The 22,973-nt window shown below is 32.2% G+C and overlaps 1 protein-coding gene across 5 annotated transcripts; it reads right to left on the bottom strand.

Moving 5' to 3' along the window:
- Positions 1 to 376: 376 nt before the first annotated feature.
- Positions 377 to 22,882, bottom strand: LOC106056630 (FHF complex subunit HOOK interacting protein 2A-like). Of its 5 annotated transcripts, none has more exons than XR_008776416.1 (19): positions 22,719 to 22,881; positions 19,831 to 19,902; positions 18,765 to 18,843; positions 17,507 to 17,679; positions 17,143 to 17,247; positions 16,463 to 16,585; positions 15,995 to 16,081; positions 15,391 to 15,584; positions 14,623 to 14,814; positions 13,428 to 13,507; positions 12,467 to 12,576; positions 11,837 to 12,155; positions 11,089 to 11,201; positions 10,754 to 10,894; positions 8,730 to 8,870; positions 8,069 to 8,172; positions 7,557 to 7,592; positions 6,849 to 6,978; positions 377 to 4,451 (listed from the first exon to the last, which is right to left on the bottom strand). XR_008776416.1 is itself a non-coding variant. In XM_056019081.1 (19 exons), the coding sequence occupies exons 2-19, from the start codon at positions 19,885 to 19,887 to the stop codon at positions 4,343 to 4,345; spliced, it is 2,175 nt and encodes a 724-aa protein (XP_055875056.1). In that variant the 5' UTR covers positions 19,888 to 19,902; positions 22,719 to 22,882; the 3' UTR covers positions 377 to 4,342. The 5 variants fall into 5 exon arrangements, 4 of the variants coding, with proteins under 4 accessions (XP_055875056.1, XP_055875069.1, XP_055875063.1 ...); XM_056019081.1 differs by having other exon boundaries at positions 6,967 to 6,978; positions 22,719 to 22,882; XM_056019094.1 differs by lacking the exon at positions 7,557 to 7,592 and having other exon boundaries at positions 6,967 to 6,978.
- Between the last annotated feature and the right edge of the window lie 91 nt (positions 22,883 to 22,973).

Here is a 22,973-nt window from a genome sequence, read left to right on the forward strand (position 1 = left end):
TTGAGTTATTTGGTGTTAAGGAATTAGCACAATGTTTGTCGCAGTTATTTCGAATTCAATGGTTGCTTTATGTTCTAGTTTCCCTTTCAGTCCTTATGTAAAACTCTTATATTCGAATGGATGACAGTTGACGAGGATGTCATGTGACCAGCACGCACAATGGCCAAAAGCCTATAATATTAAGTAAGATACCCATTAGAGTTGGGTGGGGTGGTCTCTGGAAAATCTCAAGAAGCTCTAAATCCCAGTCTTCACTTGTGACCTCTTGTTTCAAAAGCCAATCAGGCAATCACTAAACTACTCAGTCACCACACCCATAAAGTGTTGGTATAGTGCTTGATATTATTTACAATTTAAAAAAAACAAACAAATAGTGGAAAATATTTGTATAATGATTTATTGTCCATGTCAACCAATGTGCACTGGCTAGTGAAAGAAGTCTGCCAGATACTAATATTTGATTAAGTCGAAAATGTTGCCAAATGATCTCAACTGAACCATCTGAGAATTGTGTGATCTTTTCATATCCACAAATACTTAATTAACATTTTTCAATACCGAAGCATTTGTGATCATAGTCATAGTATGTAAAAAAAACAACAGCAAAATGGGTACCTTTCAGACCTAGCAATCTGTAGGGCAGATGATGTTAAAGTCATCTATTTCTATGGTTGACAGCTGACTAAGGTGAAATGTTGCCAGCACATCAACCAACCACCTTTAACTTACCAAACTAATGTACTATGTTTCATACCTATCAGAGTTGGGTGGACTCAGAAGGGTGTCCTAAAAATCCCAAAAATTCAAAATCCCTGTCTCCTATGAGATTTGAACCAGAGACTCCTTGATTTTGAAGTTAAGTGCTTTACCACTTAGCCCACATGCCCCAATAGTAAAATTATCCTTTACCTTTATTGTTTTTTTTTTAAATATTTAAATTGAAAGGTAATGACTTTACACAAAAGCAAAATCACAAATCAGATTGGCAATAACATACAATGTTCTGGATAATTTAAAAAACATAGCTCCAATAAACATTTAACTTAAAGCAAGAAAACAAACTTGCAAAGCCTGTAGTACAGATTTTGAGTCAGTGACCACAACAATCTGTGTTGCCCTCAAATGTCCCTTGCCGAGTTGAGAGTCAATGACCTTTAAGGCTTCACAGACTGCCATGGTCTCCGCATCAAAACTGCAAACACTACCACATGGTCCAAAGATTTTTACTGAGTAAGAGCCAAGAAAGTCGATGTAGGTTCCATAGCCTGCTCTTCCAGAATCTATCAATGCCGACCCATCAGTATATGCAAAAATAGCACTGGGCTTGAAGGTATTAATGGTCTCCAGTGCTAGAATTTGAAGGTCAACTAAGCTTAGTTGATTGCACAAAAGATAAACAATGACAAAATCAGACAACAAAAAACTTTTGGTAAACTAAATTTCAATCCAGAATTAGTTTGTAGCTAATGCTTCCCTACACTTCTTTCTTCTTCCTCCTGCAACCAGCTTAGAGCTGCAGAGCTGTAGCTCTTTTGTGCCAAGGAAAAGTAGGGTGATGTTTTTCTCAGCTAGTCCACCTTGTCATACAGACTGTTGATTATGCTGGGTTGTTGCAGTAATAGACATTTAACTTAAGCAGAAAAATTCCAGTCCAAACAACTTAAAACTAACTTTTAAATATTTCTGGATAAATAATTATATCCTAAAATTGCATTATTAGAAAATTATAGCTTATTGCCCTTATCAAAAACAATAAGTTTCTTCAAAATGACCATTGCCAAAACCATAAAATAATACATTTCCAGTATAGACCATCTGATGTCAAAACTGAAGAAACATATTTAAATGATGAATTAAACTATACACAAAAAAAAATAATTTATCACATATAAAAAGGAAGACTGAGACAGATTCAACATATAAGATAATTTAACCATTTTACAAAATCTCTCTGCTATACTAGTTAGCATAAAAAAGAACCTTTTATTTAACCAAACATACAAAATCAGGAGAAGTAAGTTCTACCTCTTAAACAGATTATTTTTTACTAAAATATTAAATATCTTGAAGAAAACAAGTGTCCAGTAACACAGGTATAGAATGTGCAATGAAATGTGAATTGCTTAACCAAGATTATCAAACATTAATATACGAACATTTAGGATAAAAAATTATGTTAATGATCACAAAAATGTTTGTAAAATCTTAAAAAGTATTTGATTTAAATATTTGCTTTTTCATTTGATAAAAATAATATCTTGTAAGTGAACTTTCAAAATAATATGGCTTTAGTTTGATAATTCATAAATGCTTATCAAAACTGGTGTGCACATACTGACAAAAAACAAAATAACAGTGTTAATTATACACAAATACATTCCTTATTGCAAAAAAAAAATTAATACTGAATGTAGCAACAAGAACAAGATAAAAGTTGCAACTATTGTATAGCCAGGAAGACAAGTTGCAAGGTAAATGTTAGGATGAGATTAATGTGTAAAGAGGTATTAAAGGAAGTCTCCATGACTAGAAAGCAGAAGAACATGTTCTAGATGTGAAATATGTACAGATTGTTGTCGGCTCAAAATTAGCAACAACAGAGAGACCAAAAAAAAAATGAGTGGTTTATATACATTTATATCAAATAAAAAGTAAAAAAAAGAAAAGACATTCTCCTCATCAAAAGACAATTTTAGCAACAGCAACGTGTAGCTGAATCCAAATACAGAACCAAAATAGGCGCAAGTAGTTCAGTACAACTAGACACAATAACAGAGGAGTCTCTTGAGCTAATCATAAAAAATGAACTTGAAAAAAGAGGGAGTTTATATTATAAATTAAATGCATCAGTATGCTTTAAAAATGAAGCAACTCTTAAGCAAGCTTTTTTTAAATTCATCTGTAGCAGTAGAAAAAAAAGTGCTTTTTTTTTAATGCAGTAGGATTGTATCTTAACTCCAACAATATGTAATAGAGATATATTAAACTTAATGTGCTTATAATTAATTGCATTACAATTTTTAACATTTCATTTGAATTCAGAATGTCATTGCCCACTTTACTTGGCACAAACATTAAAAGAGTACAGACAAATAATACTAATGAAGGTTTCAAAACAAAAATGTTTACAAGTAAAAAAAACAATCAACCAAGAAAATAACAAACATTTTTGTTGCAGTGACCTAATCAAATAGAAAACAAGCTAAATGTTTTGAGATGATTAATTTAGATCTATTGCGTTTTTTGAAGCTAAAAAAAATAATTTTAATCAAAATTTTTTTTGCTTCACTATCTAAACATAGCTGTAATGATGTGTACACTCAAAGCAGATGGAGCAATGAGTACATTTAAAAACAGTTGTAGCAATGTGTAAACTTGAAACATCTGAAGCAATGTGTATACTCAACATATCAAAACAAAACTAATACACTACACTGAAACAAAAACAAATATGGCAAAATTGTATACAATAACTGAATACATGATAATAAACAGAATGAAATGTAATTTATTAATTATTAGACAAAAGTTGAAGACCTTCTCTTTTTATCGTAATTATACATAACAAAAATTGTTTCAAAAACATGCGTTACTCTACTTGCTCATGCTAATGAGAGATTCAAACTATACTAGGTCAAAGGTTTTCCTGTTCGGGCAATCTGTAAAGTGTGTGGAAAAAGAAATATTTTTCCTTGTCTATACATTTGTAGTTATGTTTAAATAGTTTACCCATTATTTCTATTATTTCTTTCATTTTTCTAAACTATAACATCTCTAAACAAAGTGATTGTTATTTTTTGTCCCTTGTGATATAACTGATGTTTCGTTTTATGGGTTTATGGTCTATGGGATCAGAAACAGAGTTTTAAGTTTCAAACATTCATCATAAATGAAGATAATGACACCCTAGCCCGGTGTTCTGCACAATAGAAGGAGATGATGATAAGTAGGGTTTAAACTAAGAACTATCATCATGAGTATTAAGTGCTTAACACAAAACCAGGCAGAAATCTAGATATGTTAGTATTCATCTTAAACAAAATAGTATTTGTTTATGTCCCTATAAAAATATTAAAATGTTTTGTATGAAATTGAACATCTTATTTTAAAATTATTTCATCAATATGGAAGATCTTTTTAAAACAAATGTATACAAAACCAAATATTTTTTTTTATTACCCTCTAACAATAAAATATGAGTAATGAGTTGCCAGATTGAGAACCACTGAAATGAAGCAAAGGACATCACAGGTATGTTATAAAGACAAAGATTCTGGTTAAATATAAATTAAGTGTCCATGAGAGAAAATACTTATGCTAACAGTCTAAAAAGGAGCTCTAGTTAAGACTTTGTAACAGCAGCATGATGTTTCACAAATGTTATGGCTGAGAGTTCCTTGCAAAACTCCTCTAGAACAATAATGGCTTCCATTCTGCTTTGGTCTTCGAACCTACAATTGAGAATGAAGTAGACAAAAAAAGTGACAATAAAATATATGTAGATTTTTTTTTCAATGTTAAAGTAGTTATCTATCATTTTTTAAAAAATAAATTTACTATGACTACATTGTGAAAAAGAGTTATATGTAGAACAACAGAAATCCTTCATACTCTCTAATGAAGTCAGCACCAGGAAGCTGGAGAAACCATTGACAAAGACTTTGCCTGATCATGCATAGTTTTAGAATAATGAATAGAGTTAAGCACAATAGTTTAATTAACTGTTGTGTGGTCTCCCTAATAAAGTCAATTTAATACAATGAAGTTATACATTCAGATGAATACAGTCAACGGTGCTCAATTCTTGTTAGGACATTGCTGAATTTGTGTCCTACTACTACAGGGTACGTAGCACTTTCCAATCATCTCCATTTACAGATGTTTGAAAATACTTTCCAAATTAGACCTGGAAAAAAGTCCAACAGGGAATTGACTCTGTAGGCACAATAATCCAGATTAGTCGTTAGAAAGGATTTTATCCGATGAGCAGGCATGAACCAGGAGTTCTTCACCTCAAGTCCTGTCAGAAGGTTCCACAATGGTAGCAAACATTACTGGGTTGTACCATGTATGTGGCACACCACACCTTAGATCTGGCCCATTCGCTGCAAGAGGCCAACAGCAGCAGTAACCACTGGGAATTTTTTCATGTTCCTATTGTGTAACTGTCACAAAAAAAAAATGAAGGGGCTGCCAATCCAACTGCCAAACAGTATGGTGAACTTGTTGGACTGGAGATGAAGGGTATTGGCTCCATACAAGTCAGACCAGACAGTTCCAGAAATGAAACATTTTTTGCATATATGATATAAAACAATCTTTGAAAGATAAATCTGTATTGTCTATATTGTATTGTATGATCACAGTAGTCTTTTAAAAAAGTTAATCATTGAAATACTCTTAAGCTTACTAACAATATTTAAGCTAAACATATATCAATTTTATTAAAGTGTTTGACTTGAACGTAAAAGATATGTATTGCATGTCACAAATTGTTCTGCTTCATTTTTTTTTTATGAAAATATTTGATAGAATCAACTTTTATTTTAAAAAAGCTGAATCTGAAGTCTTTCATTGGCAAAAAAAAATGCATACATACAATTTTTTTTTAGTAGATATTAGTACATTAATGAAATTCTGAAAGTGGATGATATTAGCTAGCGTTTTACAATACTAACTGAAAAATGAATTTTAGTAGATTTTTGATTTTTTTATTCAATGTTAGTAAAATAATTAAATGCTGAAAACTGATATTACTAACTTTATAAAATACCAACAGAAGAATGATTTTAGAGTTTTTTTTAATCATGTTAGTACAATAATTAAATGCTTAAAGCTGATATTAGTTAACTTGTAATGTTACAATGCTAACTTAAGAATGACTGCATTATCCTATACTCCACATGAATAAGGATTGATCTTAACAAATATTGGACATGACATGCCCTGCATAGTGACAATATGCAAAAAAAACCATAAACGCACACTAAGCAGTGTTATAGCATTGACGTTAACTAAATATTTTAAGGCCATGCTTCGAAAAGCATCAATTTTGAATGAGATTTTTTAAATCACTGCATCATGTGTTAAATTTTTAGAAATATAGAAAAACATTCAAAAGAAAATTGATTAGTTTAAAGCCTGAAGCAGAAAATAAAACAACAAATATGTAGAGTGAAAGCCAGCAAATTAACATATGTATATATTCATCAAGTGTTTGTTTATATGTGTATGTGTACACTGCTTAAGTAATAATAAGTCTTGGGTTTCAATCTGAACATCAAGTTTTCAATACTAGCAGTGCAGAGTATATTTCATAGTGCTGTAGGGGTGCAAATCAACCGTTTTAGTTAGCAGATAGAACAAATTATTTCTACAAACATCTAGCACTTTACTTTCAACACACAAGAGAATAGCAAATTAGTAAGTCGCAAGCTTTTTTAATTTCTTTTATTATTGGATTGTACAAATAAAATGTCAGAAATGCAAAGTAAATATGCTTTTTAAAAAATGTATGATATCTTTCTACTAATTTTATAGAGAATAATTGGCTTTATAATTAAGCAAACAGAAGTTATTTATTAGCAGACCTTATCAGAATTATATAACAAACTTGCTAATTGATTGATTTGACATTTTCTTCTGCATTTTAAAAGTTTGAACAAAACAAAAAGTTGATCCTATGACTACATACAAGACATGTTTAAATACATAGTATCAAATATTATTTGTAAACAAAATTACCCCCTACATTTCTGAAATAGTGATAATGCTGCTATATTACTCTAGTGATTACAAAAATTAAAAAATGGCCAATAATTAGACCTCTATCTGCTGTTGTTTCCTACCCTATAGTAAAATGAATTAAATGCAATTATATCACTTTGTCCCATGCTCATTAACATCACTCTCAGACTCTGGCAATGTATCAGCAGACTCATGCTTGACATGACTTCACGCACTTACCCGCCTCCATCACTAAAAGAATATAAAAGGGTAATTACATCAATCTGCCAGTTACTTCCCTTACCAAAGCTTACAATAGTGGTGAAAAAAAACAACAATGTAAAACGCAAAACTATAACAGGAAAAGCAATAAAACAAAGAAATATGGCACTATAGAGATCACAACTTTTAAGATTGGCCAAGGGAATGATAGAGTAACTGATGGAGAATGTCAAAATTAATGTTTGAAACATATTGCATGAGAAAACTAATGGAATATGTCATTATGTATGCATCATACTGTAAGACTAATGCTACAAGTATCATATTTACAAGGGACTAACAGAGTAACTAATGCTTTAGACATTGACAGCATAATTGTTTTTGTACTACAGGTAGACCTTGTGTATCTGACATTAAGAAAGGCAAGGAGTCATTCATCAGAAAAGTAATTTGAGTGAGTGTCTTAGAATATAGTGAAAAAAGTTTCTTTCATCAAGTCTACTTAGGTAGACAACACCATTATTGGCCAATCTATGATTGTAGATATCTATAATGATCTGTTAGGGTAAAAAAAAAGGTTTAAAAAAAAAAAACAATTTGACACTTACCAAGGTACTTCAGTTTGACACTTTGCTAGCCTGAGACTTAAAGGTTTAGAAAAATGTGTGGAACTTTAAGTCATGCAAACATAGAAACAAAACAAAACAAAAAACAAACAAAAGAAACAAAACAAAGAAAACATTTTTTAACCCATTCAAATGGAATTATTTGATTTTGCTCAAGTTGTTTAAAACTTGTTTGGCAACATTCACAAACTCAATTCTCCAGGAAGTATTTTAAATGATTTACTTATTTATTTTGAGTTGAAAACTTTTGATTGCTTTTTGTTTCCCTCAAAACATTTGTAAACAGTTCAAGACAACATTTGTCCTCTTTATTACAACCTAGACATGCTAGGAAAAACATAGCATGCAAATAAATGAGTAAAAAAATACATAATTATATTACATTCAATTAATCAACACTAAGTTCATGCTATCAAGTCAGGAATTTAATCTTAGAGATAATCTAAAAAAACATTGACAATAAGGTTAAATAAAACAATTTTCTCATTAGTTACCTGTGAATATTGGGAACTAATCCAAACAGCTGTTTCCTGGCCAGAATTAATTTTTGTGGAAAAGTTGAGTCAGTTTTCTGGTGATGCTTGATTTCATTGGTTACCTACCAGCAGATAGAACAATTCTGGGAGTATACATGCAATCAAACATCCAAGAATACTTGACATGTGTAAAATCTATATTAGTTTGTTTAGTTACATACATATATTAAACATAAATGAATAACAGCACCAGGGACCAAGTTTTTAAGAGAGAAAATAGTGAATTAAAATGCTACAAAAATAAGGGCATGTGCCGACCGAGGCTCGAACCTGTGACACTGGATTCGACACCACCGCCTAGCGATAACGCACCAAGCGAAACTAGCCTCCAGACCATCGGAATGTCCAAAAAAACATTCTTCTGATCCAGAGTCAGGCTGTCTGTGTCGGCTCTATCGAAGTTGTTAGTGAACGGATGCTGCGAGGGTGGGGGAGGGGCTAGCTGGAGCTTGTGACCTTTGACCACTGGGGTGGTAATTTGCATACAGGCGAAATGCTGTTATTCATTTATGTTTAATATATGTATGTATCATTTGTTTCAGCACCTAGCTTCAACTCTATGTTTACATTTAGTTTGTTTAGTTGAATGAACAACTTGTACTTTACTGTAGTCACTTACTTTGATCAAGACAGAATAAAGTGTATGCGTCCCTTCTGCAACTGGGAGAAAAGGATCCAGCAGATATTCATGTAAGTTTGGATGAGGCACTAGAGCCACTTTAGAGATCAATGACGTGAGCAACAAGTTGACGGAGTAACTCTGTAGAGACGAAAAAATATCTGGTTTAAAAGTTCTGATAGTTATAAAATACATTCAATCCAGGTAAACTTCATCTAGTTTTCTAGTCAAAAAATTATAATTATGTCAAAAAGTCAGAAACGTTGTTGAAAAGTGAATAGAGAAATATCATGAGCCGAATGCCATGGCCTAAGAAAGTAAACAATGAAAATTGTGAAGCACACTACCACATACTGCTAGACAACACTATTTCTAATGACCTAAGACACACTGCTAGACTACACTATTTCTATTGACCTAAGACACACTGCTAGACAACACTATTTCTAATGACCTAAGACACACTGCTAGACAACACTATTTCTAATGACCTAAGACACACTGCTAGACAACACTATTTCTAATGACCTAAGACACACTGCTAGACTACACTATTTCTAATGAACTAAGACACACTGCTAGACTACACTATTTCTAATGACCTAAGACACACTGCTAGACTACACTATTTCTATTGACCTAAGACACACTGCTAGACTACACTATTTCTATTGACCTAAGACACACTGCTAGACTACACTATTTCTATTGACCTAAGACACACTGCTAGACTACACTATTTCTATTGACCTAAGACACACTGCTAGACTACACTATTTCTAATGACCTAAGACACACTGCTAGACTACAATATTTCTATTGACCTAAGACACACTGCTAGACTACACTATTTCTATTGACCTAAGACACACTGCTAGACTACACTATTTCTATTGACCTAAGACACACTGCTAGACTACACTATTTCTAATGACCTAAGACACACTGCTAGACTACACTATTTCTATTGACCTAAGAGTGTTAACAATGAAAACTGAAGTACACTACCACACACTGCTAGACTACACTATGTCTAATGACCTAAGACACACTGCTAGACTACACTATTTCTACTGACCTAAGACACACTGCTAGACTACACTATGTCTAATGACCTAAGACACACTGCTAGACTACACTGTTTCTAATGACCTAAGACAAACTGCTTGACTACACTATTTCCATTGACCTAAGTCACACTGCTAGACTACACTATTTCTATTGACCTAAGACACACTGCTAGACTACAGTATTTCTATTGACCTAAGAGTATAAACAATGAAAACTGAAGTACACTACTACACACTTCTAGACTACACTATTTCTAATGACCTAAGACACACTGCTAGACTACACTATTTCTATTGACCTAAGCGTGTAAACAATGAAAACTGAAGTACACTACCACACACTTCTAGACTACACTATTTCTAATGAAGTAAGACACACTTCTAGACTACACTATTTCTAATGACCTAAGACACACTTCTAGACTACACTATTTCTAATGAACTAAGACACACTGCTAGACTACACTATTTCTATTGACCTAAGACACACTGCTAGACTACACTATTTCTAATGAACAAAGACACACTTCTAGACTACACTATTTCTAATGAACTAAGACACACTGCTAGACTACACTATTTCTATTGACCTAAGACACACTGCTAGACTACACTATTTCTATTGACCTAAGCGTGTAAACAATGAAAACTGAAGTACACTACTACACACTTCTAGACTACACTATTTCTACTGACCTAAGACACACTGCTAGACTACACTATTTCTATTGACCTAAGCGTGTAAACAATGAAAACTGAAGTACACTACCACACACTGCTAGACTACACTATTTCTATTGACCTGAGTGTGCAAACAATCAATCCTTCATTCAGAGTAGACTACTACACACTACACTGTTTCAATGCTCATTCTTTCATCCAATTTTATTTAACAGCTGACAAAACATAATGTTAATAGGACAATGTTACAGTACAACAAATGTAATGTCCCACCTGATCCAACATATGGAGAAGTTTGTCAAACAACATTTGCAAGAATGGACCTTGGTGAAACTTTTCCATAGAGAAACTCAACTCTGAGATTGGCTGTTTGGGCCAGCCCCAGCTTTTACACACTCTTTCTTGAATGGCAAACTAGGAAATACGGAACAATGTCACATAATTCTACAACTATATTGAAATATATGATGCAATGTAACCATTCCTTATAGTTCTTAATTAATGATGAGCTTTTTAAGATGAAGATCTAAACCTTATAAATGTACAGTAAAAAAAAATCAGTAAAGTATTACTGATATTTCCTAAAATTTATTTCTAATAATTGTCACCTGTTTGCTAGCATCTCGGAGATACATGTCATAGCTACAATCAACTGTTTGAATGGTTGATTTGATTTCATCAGGAAGCAAGGTTAGAAAACTGTTGACAACTTTATGGACTTCTACATAGAAGAAAGAAACAACATTTTAAGAGATTTTCTTTTAAAAATTTAATACCGTACATACTTAAACCAGTAGATTTTAATTATATCTTCTAGCTCAGGTGTAAACTTTTTTTTTTCATTTAGTGTAAACAATTTACATATCTAAGTTTATTGAATATGGCCTACTTTAAAATTGAACTAAATTTAAACCTTTATCAAAATACTTTAATACAATAATATTGAAACATTTTGTAAGTAAGACAAGATTGCTTGGCGGAGTCAGTTATATCACTTATTTATTCCTTGCAGTCCTACCAGACACCAAAAGGGCTTTACATTTAATCCTAGGCTACACTGCAGAGCAACAACAAGGAAAATGATACAACTAATATATATTTCCAGATCTATAGTTTAACATTCATTAGTTCAAATACACTGGTATCTAGGTTTCCTTATGTAATTATTTTAATTTATTTATTTATATAGCTAAATCAGCAATAACCATTCAGGCATTACCGGTAACATAAATTAGAGCAAAAGAAGGAAAAAGTAGGATTTTTACTTAAGTATAAGATAATATAAAATTGTCATATTGATAGGAGAAATGTCTATTAAGTCTTTTGTACAGATCTTTTATAGTGTAGGTTATATACCTGATGGTAAATTATTGGCAATATTTCTAGAATGATCTTGTGAAGAGTCTCTGTCTTCATTGTTCGCAATAATCTCAGCATTATCAGAGCTTGTTGTCTGACCTACGAGATCATCTGGCTTGTCCTCCTCTTTACTGGCATTCTTTTTATCCTCCAAGTTTTCATCCTGTGTTGAATCAGAAACTGTATCTTGAGAAGGGAGAGAAGGTAACTGCAAATAACTCCTTCCCAACAGAGTCCGCAACAGAAGGCAGTGAAATATGTGCTCGTCCTCTTTTTGTAAAAGTGTGTCATAGAGTTTTAAGGTGACAAGACACAGCTGAAATTATCAAATAAATTCATAGAGTTTTAAGGTGACAAGACACAGCTGAAATTATCAAATAAATAATGCATGCAATCCTCAATTGATTGACACAAAAATTGTGAAAATTATTCAAACAATAATTGTATTCTGATATTGTTCAAATGTGGGTCTATAGATATAAAACAGCCACCAAGATATAATTCAAGATTAAACTGTTGAGATCATGCATAGACTCTGACAGCCATTATCAAGCTTTGATTTAATAATACACATCTTTGTACTATTAAGAATGTAATTAAAAATAATAAAATTATTAAGCAACAAACCTCATCAGACAAGTGATTACATCTTTCCAAAAGACGTTTGTTAATCAAATGTCCTGGATTATCTTTAGACTCCAAGCCTCTGTCTGATCCAAGCAGGAAGTAACTAAACTCTAGAGATAAATTTTAAACTAATTTTACTGACATCAGCAAATTTAAAATGATAATTTAATTATCAAATTTAAAATTATTACATTTATTGTCACATAAAATTATGAGTTTACAAAAGTGAAGTAATAAATAATTGCTTTTCTTGTAACATTAGTTACATACGTTAAAGGTAGTGTCTTGCTTTTAGAACAAAAATGGAGTGAAAAAAAAAAAGGATTTCATAGAACAACTGGATAAAAATGTGGTTCCATGCACTTCTAGACAAAGCCATTCATTTTTACTGTCAAAATGGTAGCTAGATACTTGTCCCATAATGTTAAAGGACCATTTTAATCTAATGTGCTTTGTTGGGAAGAAATTTGAAGTAATGCTTTTAGCATTAATACCACAGTAAGACAAATTTAGAAATAAAATGGCACAGTCTTTTTCCTAACATTTGACAATCCTTAACATAACCTAATCAAAGCGAGGTAATTTTAAAAAGAAGTCTAAAATTTAAAATATTCGCAAAGAAATAAAACTTTAAGATCTAATACTAATAAATACATAACTTTAAAAAATTTAACAATATGTCTAGTTTTAAACAAAAATTATACTTTTAATATGTTAAGAATATAAAAAAGCTTAAAAAAATACTTAATTTCAAAGGTGGGGGCATATAAACTAGGTGTATGGGCACCGTCGTTTAAAAAATTATAGAACTTCTGTTAGCTTCCCAGCGCATTCTAATGCATTAGGGCTTTGCTGTCAACACCTCATCAGAGCAAGGGAGGAGCTATTGTGTTAAGAATGGACTTGTTCTGATATGGCTCCATTGCTTATGTTTGACTCCTCAAACTTAATGAGAATGTACCTTTCAATAGTGCCGGGGAGCATACAGTACGCAGACATCGAGTTATGTAAACTGTAGCCATGAGGCTTCCAGATTCTGAACTGTTTAAGAGAAATAAGAAGCATGAATTGACAGTGAGTTTGTGTTACACATGGATTATCTGAGGGCATTATTTTCAGATTGTACATTGGACATATTTGCTTTTGTTTTTCTATTTATATTTAGACTCTTGATTATTCTAGGTTTAGACATCTGGGACAGGGTTGTGATGGCTGAGTGGTAAAGCACTTTAGAGTTCAAGTCTTGGTGAAGACTGGGATTTTGAACTTCAGAATTTTTAGTTCCCTGGGTTCAACCCATGGGAGGGTAATTGATATGCATTGGGGAAGTAAAGGTGTTTGCTAGTTGTGCTGGTCACTTGACATCTACTTTAACCGTCAGCCACAGAGACAACCATTAATCACTGCTCTGTAGATTGCAAGGTCTGAAAGGTGTACTTTATTTTACTTTATGGTCCAATCCTGTTCAGTGTCTCATTAAATGAAACTAGTAGGTGGCTCAGGATTGTTACATACTTACTGGCACCTAAATTACATTTAAAATAGTAGCATCCAATAGCATCACATTATTATTCAGAAGAGAACAATATTAACTTTAAAAAAAAAAAGTGTAGAAGAAAAATGGGGATCACTGTGGACTTCTTTATAGAATTAAGGATTATTGTAATCTCATACTATTATTAAGTTTCACCAACTATCTTTTTCATATATGGTTTTAAAGTTGGTATCTAATTACATGTAAGCATGAAACATTAATATTTAATTTTTTAAACAAGAGTATGTTTTTCAAAGACCATAAACAAACTTTGAACCTACTTGGAGCATGATGATCAGAATAGTGAAATCTGATTTTTAACACAAAATCTATGTGATAAGACCTTAAGTACTGTATCTTTTTTTTAAAACCTTGTTTTAAAAATAGTTTATATGTATAAGCATACATTATGCAGACTTAATTTTAAAAACAAAAAGGTTTGGTTTCAAGACTAATAGTAACTGTTGCATCTATTTTAAGCCTGGAGCAGTTAATTTGTTTATGGTGCTTATAATTTTAAGCTCTAAACACATGACAGACACAAACTGCACTAAAGAAGCTTCTAAAAAAAACTGATACAAACTGTTTTCCCAGAGCATCAAAAACTTTTAAAGTAACTCACGCCTGCAACAGATGTGAAGAGAAACAGCCTGTCAAAAGTTGTTGGTGAATCTCTCTGGATAAGGCTTCCCCTACATCAGGATTGGCCACAGCAATAAGCTGATCACAGTAGTCTAGCCAGGACAAAAATGAAATGACTTGTCTCTTGCCAGGAAAAGCTTTCTCATCATGTCTGTCATTTATATCATTAAATCTAAAATAAAGAATGTAAAATATTAACTTAAACAATTGAACATATTAATGGGCTTTCATAATATTAATACTAGGAGGTGCGGTGGCTGAGCGGTAAAGCACTTGGCTTCCAAACCGGGGACTGGGGTTCAAACCTGGTGAAAACTGGGATTTTTAATTTTGGGATCTTCGGGCGCCTCGGAGTCCACCCAGCTCTAATGGGTACCTGACATTAGTTAGGGAAAAGTAAAGGCGGTTGGTCGTTGTGCTGGCCACATGACACCCTTGTTAAACCGTAGGCCACAGAAACAGATGACCTTTACATCATCTGCCCTATAGACCACAAGGTCTGAAAGGGAAACTTTACTTTTTTTTTAAATATTAATACTACCTGAAATTGTATGACAGATTAATACTAGACTAAATCAATAGCATAATTTTAAGCAGAGTCCAGTAGTTTTGAAATTTCTTTATAAAATTTAAGACCAGCAGCTAATCATTTAACCTTTCTTTTGAATCCCCCCCCCCCCCCCAGAATACACTAACAAAATTATCTACATAGCAAATCATAGGACTACTGTAAATCAAGTGTACTTACCCCCACTTGGCTTCTATCATCTCAATGTCATCTAAATTCACTTGCATTGGTAATTTTCTATACAGCTCAGTCAACGTCTGGGCAATGGAATGGCAGAATTTAGTCTGACTGATCAGAGCCAATGCAGCTGACTGTTCTGGTAAACTTGCACACAACATCATTCCTTCACATGCTTTTAATGACACTCTGGCATCCTAGAAACAAAGTTAAGTATAATGTATCTAGGCAAAAATTTTATAGCAAGAAAAAATGTTGAGTTTATAATAAATTGCTCATTTTTAAATCACAGACTTACAAAAATGTTTCTACATTCAACAGCCACATTACTAGTTAAACTGGATCATGGATTTTAAAAGGATGATAAATACACTTTAATTAAAAATTAATATCATTTTAAAGTTTGCAGGTACTGACAATTCTAGATAATTGGACCTCAAAAGGATGCAATCTTTTTTGTCATACTGGGTTGTCCGATTACATAAATAAGTCTTGTGCTACAAAACAGTATAAGAATACAATATACTTTTGTTTCCTTTAACTGTTATGTAGTATTCATAGATTCTAATAGTGTTAAGCTATTAAAAGAAAGTCGTCAACATCTTACCTGGCTAGTTGATAACGCAAGCAAAGCATCAAGTAAACTGAATGCTGGGACAGTCCGATGTGGTGTCTTTGCAGATTTACTTGGACTCTAGGAGATTAAAAAAACAACAACTTGATATAGAGATATATACAGAATATTTGGACAAAAAACAAACAAACAGGCAGCTGCAGAAAAGTATGAGATTCAATTATTTTGAAACACAATTCTTTTTATGTGGGGTTAAGGGAGTAAAGCTTTTAGTAATTTAGAAATTGTTTATGTCATGAGAGCTACAATTAACAAGGATAAACAGATTTTTGTGTTCATTTCTTGTTTTTTAAATAACAGTTTTCAGTAAAAAAAAAAATATTTTTTTTACTCAAATACAATCTGGAAAATCTAAGTAAAATTTTAAAAAGAAGAAGAAAAGTACTAACTTGTTGGATCTACATGACTACTTCAAAAAGTTCAGACTTCTGTAAAACATACCTCAATAAAAAAGTTGACTAAATAGGGATCTGTTTTAATTTTGGCACAAACAGTGCAAAGAAATTCAATTTCTTCTTTCTCTGCTGGTCCAGCTTTTGTCTCACCACAAGCCTTCACTAACCTCTATCAAAAAAGATGAACACAATGTTAGACACTAAAAAGTTAGTGTTAGAACCTAAAATGTAATCCAAATCAGACAAGTATAGATAAAATTAGGAATAATATGGATGAAATGTAAAGTGCTTCACTACCAAACTGAGGGGATCATGTTCTAATCCTGGAGTATAGTTCTATGTTAGGATTTAAGAATGTCATTAAGTTTAACTAACCCTCTATTTGTAGCCAACATTTGTTGGTTTTGTAAAGAAAGGTTTGTCCTGGTGCAAGCAATGCATATAATGTAACCATTAACCAATGGTCACAGAGATGGTATGTTTCTTTGTCTAGCAAAAAAAAATTTTTTATGACTTTTATAGATAATTAATTTTTAATGTAAAACCAACAGTGTGTTTGTGTGTGTGTTTAAAAGGAATTTGTTTTGTCTCTTATTTTTTTTTATTTTCAACTGTAGAGGCCAAGGTCATAGTCTGATAGCTTCTCTAGCTTTAAAAATTCATTTTTTTTTTTGTAGAATTCTATTATAGCCCATGAAACATCAGCACATATTAAACTAACCATACCTGGACAGCTCTGTACACATTTATATGTGGAAGCAATGGATGTGAAATTCTAGAAAGTAGCTTTGTGAAAAACCTTAGAACACACTGCTTCATACCAGGTGGATGCTGTGGGCAAGAAAACAGAGAGATGCAAACCTTAAATACCAACATTGAAACAAACTTTTTTCAGTGAAGTATTTGCTCATTTTTTCATAAGACAGTCAAACTGAAGGAGCAAAGGTGGTTGATGGTAGACCACAGAAACAGATGACCCTTACATCATCTGCCTTATAGATTGCAAGGTATAAAAAGGGAACTTCAATATTTTACTTTACTTTTCTATACACTGCAAACAAATCTATTGTGTTATGTTTATCCCCCTTACATCAGTACGCCCAAGTGTGTAAAGAGTTTCCAGAAGTCTATGTTGCAGCAGATATTCCATACACATCCCAGTAGTGCCAGCCTCACCAAGTTCCGACTCTTCTTCTTGTAAAATTCGAAGCATGGAGTCTAGATGTTCTGGGAGTGCTGTTTCCTCAATTCTCACGCAACCATCTACAATGTTAAAATTGAATGAAATTTATTGGCAGTCTTCTACATTTACAAGAAACACATTTCTTTAAGCGTTTTATTTATTATTTTAAATACAGTTAATAAATATTCATTGCTATTAAAACATAGAAACGTAATAAACATTTAAGAATAGACTACATACATCAATGATTAAATTGCAGCACAATTATTGATGGCAATGTATAATAACTAGTTTTGTATTTTATTTATTTACAATGTAAATAAGTTAGTATGGCTGTTGTTTCAGATAAGAATCAAGATACCTTCTTTACAAAAAACCCTGAATCTAATTTTCCATTTATTCTGGGATAATTTGTGATTCTGAGAATAAAAATACCAAATGTATGTCTTGAATGCAGATAACCTAAAATGCTCAATTCTAAACTTTTGAATTAATTATAATATTTCCCCCCCTCCCCAAAACCAGCACTTAGTAAAGATTAGTTGTTTTTTGTTTTTTTTTACTTTAAATTGAAATTACTTCACAGAAGATTTGTCACAAAATGGTATTCTATTTGTTGTTTTTTAACAACTGTTTTGGAAGTGATTATGTGATTTTTAGAGTAGGCTTTGTGATATGTCAATGGAAGTTGATTGACTAAGCATCCTAAATCTTAAATATACTTGCAGGACAGATAGGTAGATCCTATTTTTTTTTTTTAATTATAGAAAGAACTATAAACAGAATATCTCTACATAAGTGTCCAATTAAATTTTCTATAAAATATAATTCTTCTTTTTTAGTACTTGTGATTTGAAAAATTCAAATGATCAACAATAGTCTGAAGGATTACATGGAGCTGTGTTGATAGCCAAGACAGATTATTTTAATATTATTTGTTTTTATCAGCAAAATAAAAAATTTAAATCTTTTAAGCTTCATAATAATTTTTTTCTTAAGTTATAATGGAGTTAAATTTATTTTTTTTTAAATATAAGAAGTAAAAAAAATGTGTTTTGATCATTTAGAAAACATTTTCATTTTAGGTTCAAGATATTACCTTATTTGATTAGTTCCATACATTTTTCCTCTTACAATATCTATGTTTATCTTTTTAAAGTTTTACCTTTATTATCTACAAAATAGCTTGTGACTGACTTCCAGTGGTAGACAAACTCTTCTTGTGGAGAAATATTTGGAGCAAACTAGACAGAAGAGTTAAAGTAGATGTAAATATCCTAAAATACAGCAATATTTAAAGTACTCTCTAGAGGATCAATTAAATACAGCAATATTTAAAGTACTCTCTAGAGGATCAATTAAATACAGCAATATTTAAAGTACTCTCTAGAGTATCAATTATTCATTTAAAATGTACAAGTTTAATAGCAATAACCTTCTATTTCAGGAAATATTTCTGTAATATGTTCATTATAATTATACCATAAGAAAATAATATTTACAATAAGAAGGCTTGTCTTCAAGTCATAAGATTGAGAAGTGCAGTACTTTACATGGCTACACAGACCAGCTGTGACCTACATATTATGCCACATCCAGCACAGGCATAACTGTTGTCCCCCAGTGGTTGATTAAGGTTCTCTTTTCATACTTTGCAGTGGATTTTTCCTTGTAAGAAATCTTTATATGTCTTGTTCAGAAGCAGCCTGCTGCTCTCTGCTCTGGCCATCAAAGCGTTTACAGGGGGCACCTCTAATACACCCAGCTCACCAAAAAAGATTACCTATGACATATGATACGTTTTCCCCCCATACGGGATAGTGTAGCTGTCACACTATAAGCAGCCCCTCAAAACTGTCCATAGCTATTTGCAGTGCAGTCTTGTGAAATCATATGTCCATGATGGAGCGCTGACAATGGATAAGATATTATTTATGCCAGTGAAGACTGTATTGACTAGCAAATGGGTGGTAGAGCACTGCCCACTGCCTTTTTCATTTAAAAATATACAAAATTGTTTTCAATTCACTTAAACATATTATAAAATCTTCGAAAATGTGACTTCTTTTTCAATCCTGAATTCAAATAAACTTTGCGCACCACTGGTATGAAAAGCATGAAAAAATACCTTGTAATGTGTTGGCAAAACATCCTTCACACTCTGGATAATTACCTTAAACTGTCTGTAACATTAAGTAAAATATAAACATAATCATGATAGGCCTACATACTGTTTCAACAGCCTGCTGAATAAAGTTAGTAAACTTGTGAAACATGGCTTTCTTCATAATAAGACAGTAACTCTGAAACAACAAAACAAGTTATAGCATAAAAAAAATTAGTTGTCTTTTACAATGTCAATGTTTATATGCAAGTTTGAAAAAAAAAATCTCCTATTTTACAAAGTTTAAAATAAAATGACAGCTGAAAATGGGAAGCATATTTTACAAGTATAATGGCCAAATGGTTATACTAAAGCATTCTTACTTTATCATGAGTGAATTGGCACTGATAGTTGTTAGTAGAGTTATATCTACATTTAATTGAAATATATTAGATTATAACAGTAAGTTTTTTATAGTTGCCCAGTAATTCAATCTTCTATCATGCTTGATCTTGTTATGACTATGTTTCTAGACGTAAAAGTACCCTAGGGCTTGGACCTTTTGATAATATTCTAACGCTTATTATATTATCAGATGTGCGGTGGTAAATTATGATAAAGACTGATTTTTAATTTAAAAGATCTTTAGGGCGCCTCTGAGTCCACCCAGCTGGGTACCTGACATTAGTTGGGGAAAAGTAAAGGGGGTTAGTTGTTCTGCTGGTCACATGACACCTTTGTTAACCAAAGACCACAAAAACAGATGACCTTTACATCATCTGCCCTATAAATCCCAAGGTCTGAAAGGGGAACTACTATAATTGGCAGTCTCTTCAATTCCGTAGATTAAGGATGAGGGCAGTGTTTCACAGGACTGAGCAAACCCAGTTGTGACCTGCATATTTTTCCACATCTGATGCAGATAAAGTCTCCTACAAGAGCTTTTCTTTAGGACTCAAATGTAACCTTTGTGAGAGCTCTACAGCTATCTTTACTGGGGACACCTCTGTTATGTCTTCCCCCTTTAAGCTCGCCAAAAAAGATCGCCTTTGGTATGTGGTCATCCTCAATGTGGGATAAATGTCCAACCCAGTGCAGCGGTAAGTAGTGCTTCTAGACTGTTCACGCCAGACACCTGCAGAACATGGTTATTTATGAGGTGGTCCTGCCAGCACATAACTGTAAGTAGATTGATTACCTATTGAAATAGTTTATATACTCTGTTTACTTTGTAGGCTGGAGTAGAAGATCGTATGAGCAGGAAGAGGGCTATAATACTAACTTTTAGTCTTCTGTTTTAGTTCCCTTTCACACATTGTGATCTACAGGGCAGATGATTTTAAAGTCATTTGTTTCTTTGGCCAACGATTAATGAACAGGGCACCATGTGGCCAGTACAACGACAAACTGCTTTTACTTTCCCCAACTTGTCAGGTACCCATTACAATTGGGTGGACTCAGGGGTGCCCTAAAAATCCCAAAATTTAAAATCCCAGTCTTCATCAAGATTTAAACCCAACACCCCAAGTTCAGAAGCCAAGCGCTTAACCACAGCATATCCCTTTTGTCCTGAAGTGTTGCTAAACTTAGTGATTTTACTAATGGTGTAACTCTAGTCAAATGTGCATATTCATTTGTTATAAATCTCTCATAGATTTATTTTGCATTTCTTAAAGTTTTCTTGAGTCCTAGAGGTTGCATATATCAAATATAGGTCAAACCTAGAAACAAAGTTAAATAGCATTTACTTTGATTTGTAAAATTTTCTTTACATAAACCCTATAGTTTGTTGAGCTATGCATAATTGTATTTTTATTTTATTGATAGTACACAAAATTGTATGATTAAATGAAATTTTACGGAATGACTCAATGAGCAAATGAGAAAAAATTATAGCAATTAATTTGAATAATAAGACATGACATATATATATATATATGATCATCATCTTATGAAACCGTAAACCTTATCCTCTTAGAATGCCCCTTCCTAATCCACCTTAGGCAGACCCAACTTCCACTACAGCCCAACATAACCAACACCCTGTACAGCAGTGCTGAACAACTGAAGAAAACAGCACACTATTTTTCCTTGGCAGAGTATGCAAAAGAGCTTACAGCTCAGCAGCAAAAAGTTGGCTAGAAGAAGAAGAATATGATCATCATAATGATAGTATTTATTATACTAGTATTATTACTCATTACTACTTTAGGCAATTTAAAATTACAATTAATTCAATGATTGATGAATTAGTGTTTTTATAAGTGGTAAAGTGCTGATGATATACTGATATAGATCTAAATTGTCTAAATTGGACTAAATCCAACTATAAGATACTAGATTCTAGAATTTACTAGATTCTAGATAAGTTGAGTATAACTAAATGTCATATTACTTATTCTAAAGAGTAAATCATTTAGATTCTAGATAATTGAATTTTCTTATTATGAATATTATATTATTATGATTCAATCTAGATCTACTACAAAAAAAAAAAAACTACATCTACTCTAGTAAAATCTAGATAAAATAATATACTACGTTAAGACAGTTAAGTCTTTACTTTAAGTTAAGTGGCAGTTAACTTAACTTACAGTTAAGTTTAAGCCTAAATAGTAAATTATATATTTACTTATAATTATAAGTTATTAGTTAGTAAATTGGAGTTAGAGGCCTAACTAAATAACTTATTTACTTAGACTTAGTAACTTTAGGCTTAACTAAATAACTTAGGCGTTAGGCCCTAAGGGCTAAGCTTAAGTCAGTAAGTGGCCTAAGTAACTAAACTAAAAAAAAAATACTAAGGCTAAGCCAAGCCCAACCACAAAACTGAAACACTTAGATCTAAGTTACTTAAGATGACTTAAGTCTTAATCATGTTAATCAAATATAATCATATGATAATAATATTAATAATCATAATGATAATTGTCATAATGATAATCAAACAAATCATATTTATTCATATGTCTTAAATTTAAATTAAACACAACAGGCTAAGAAAATGTGTTTGACCTAATCGTCCTAGTTTGATATATAGATCTTGATAGAGATTGTAGATTTCTAGATCCACAACTCTACTGTTGAGTGTGTAGTATGATTCTATGATATTATTATTACTAGATCTATTCTATAGACTAGTCACTAGACTAGTTTAGATATCTACTTAGTTATAACTAAGCTTGACGAAAACTAAAGCCCAAGCTGTGTAACTCTCAATCTATTTACCAGCCAATCTTCTTGTAAAAGAGGTAATAAGTCAAGTGTCAA

Source organism: Biomphalaria glabrata, chromosome 1 (assembly GCF_947242115.1).
Source record: "Biomphalaria glabrata chromosome 1, xgBioGlab47.1, whole genome shotgun sequence".
In the NCBI taxonomy this organism is placed as follows: domain Eukaryota; kingdom Metazoa; phylum Mollusca; class Gastropoda; family Planorbidae; genus Biomphalaria; species Biomphalaria glabrata.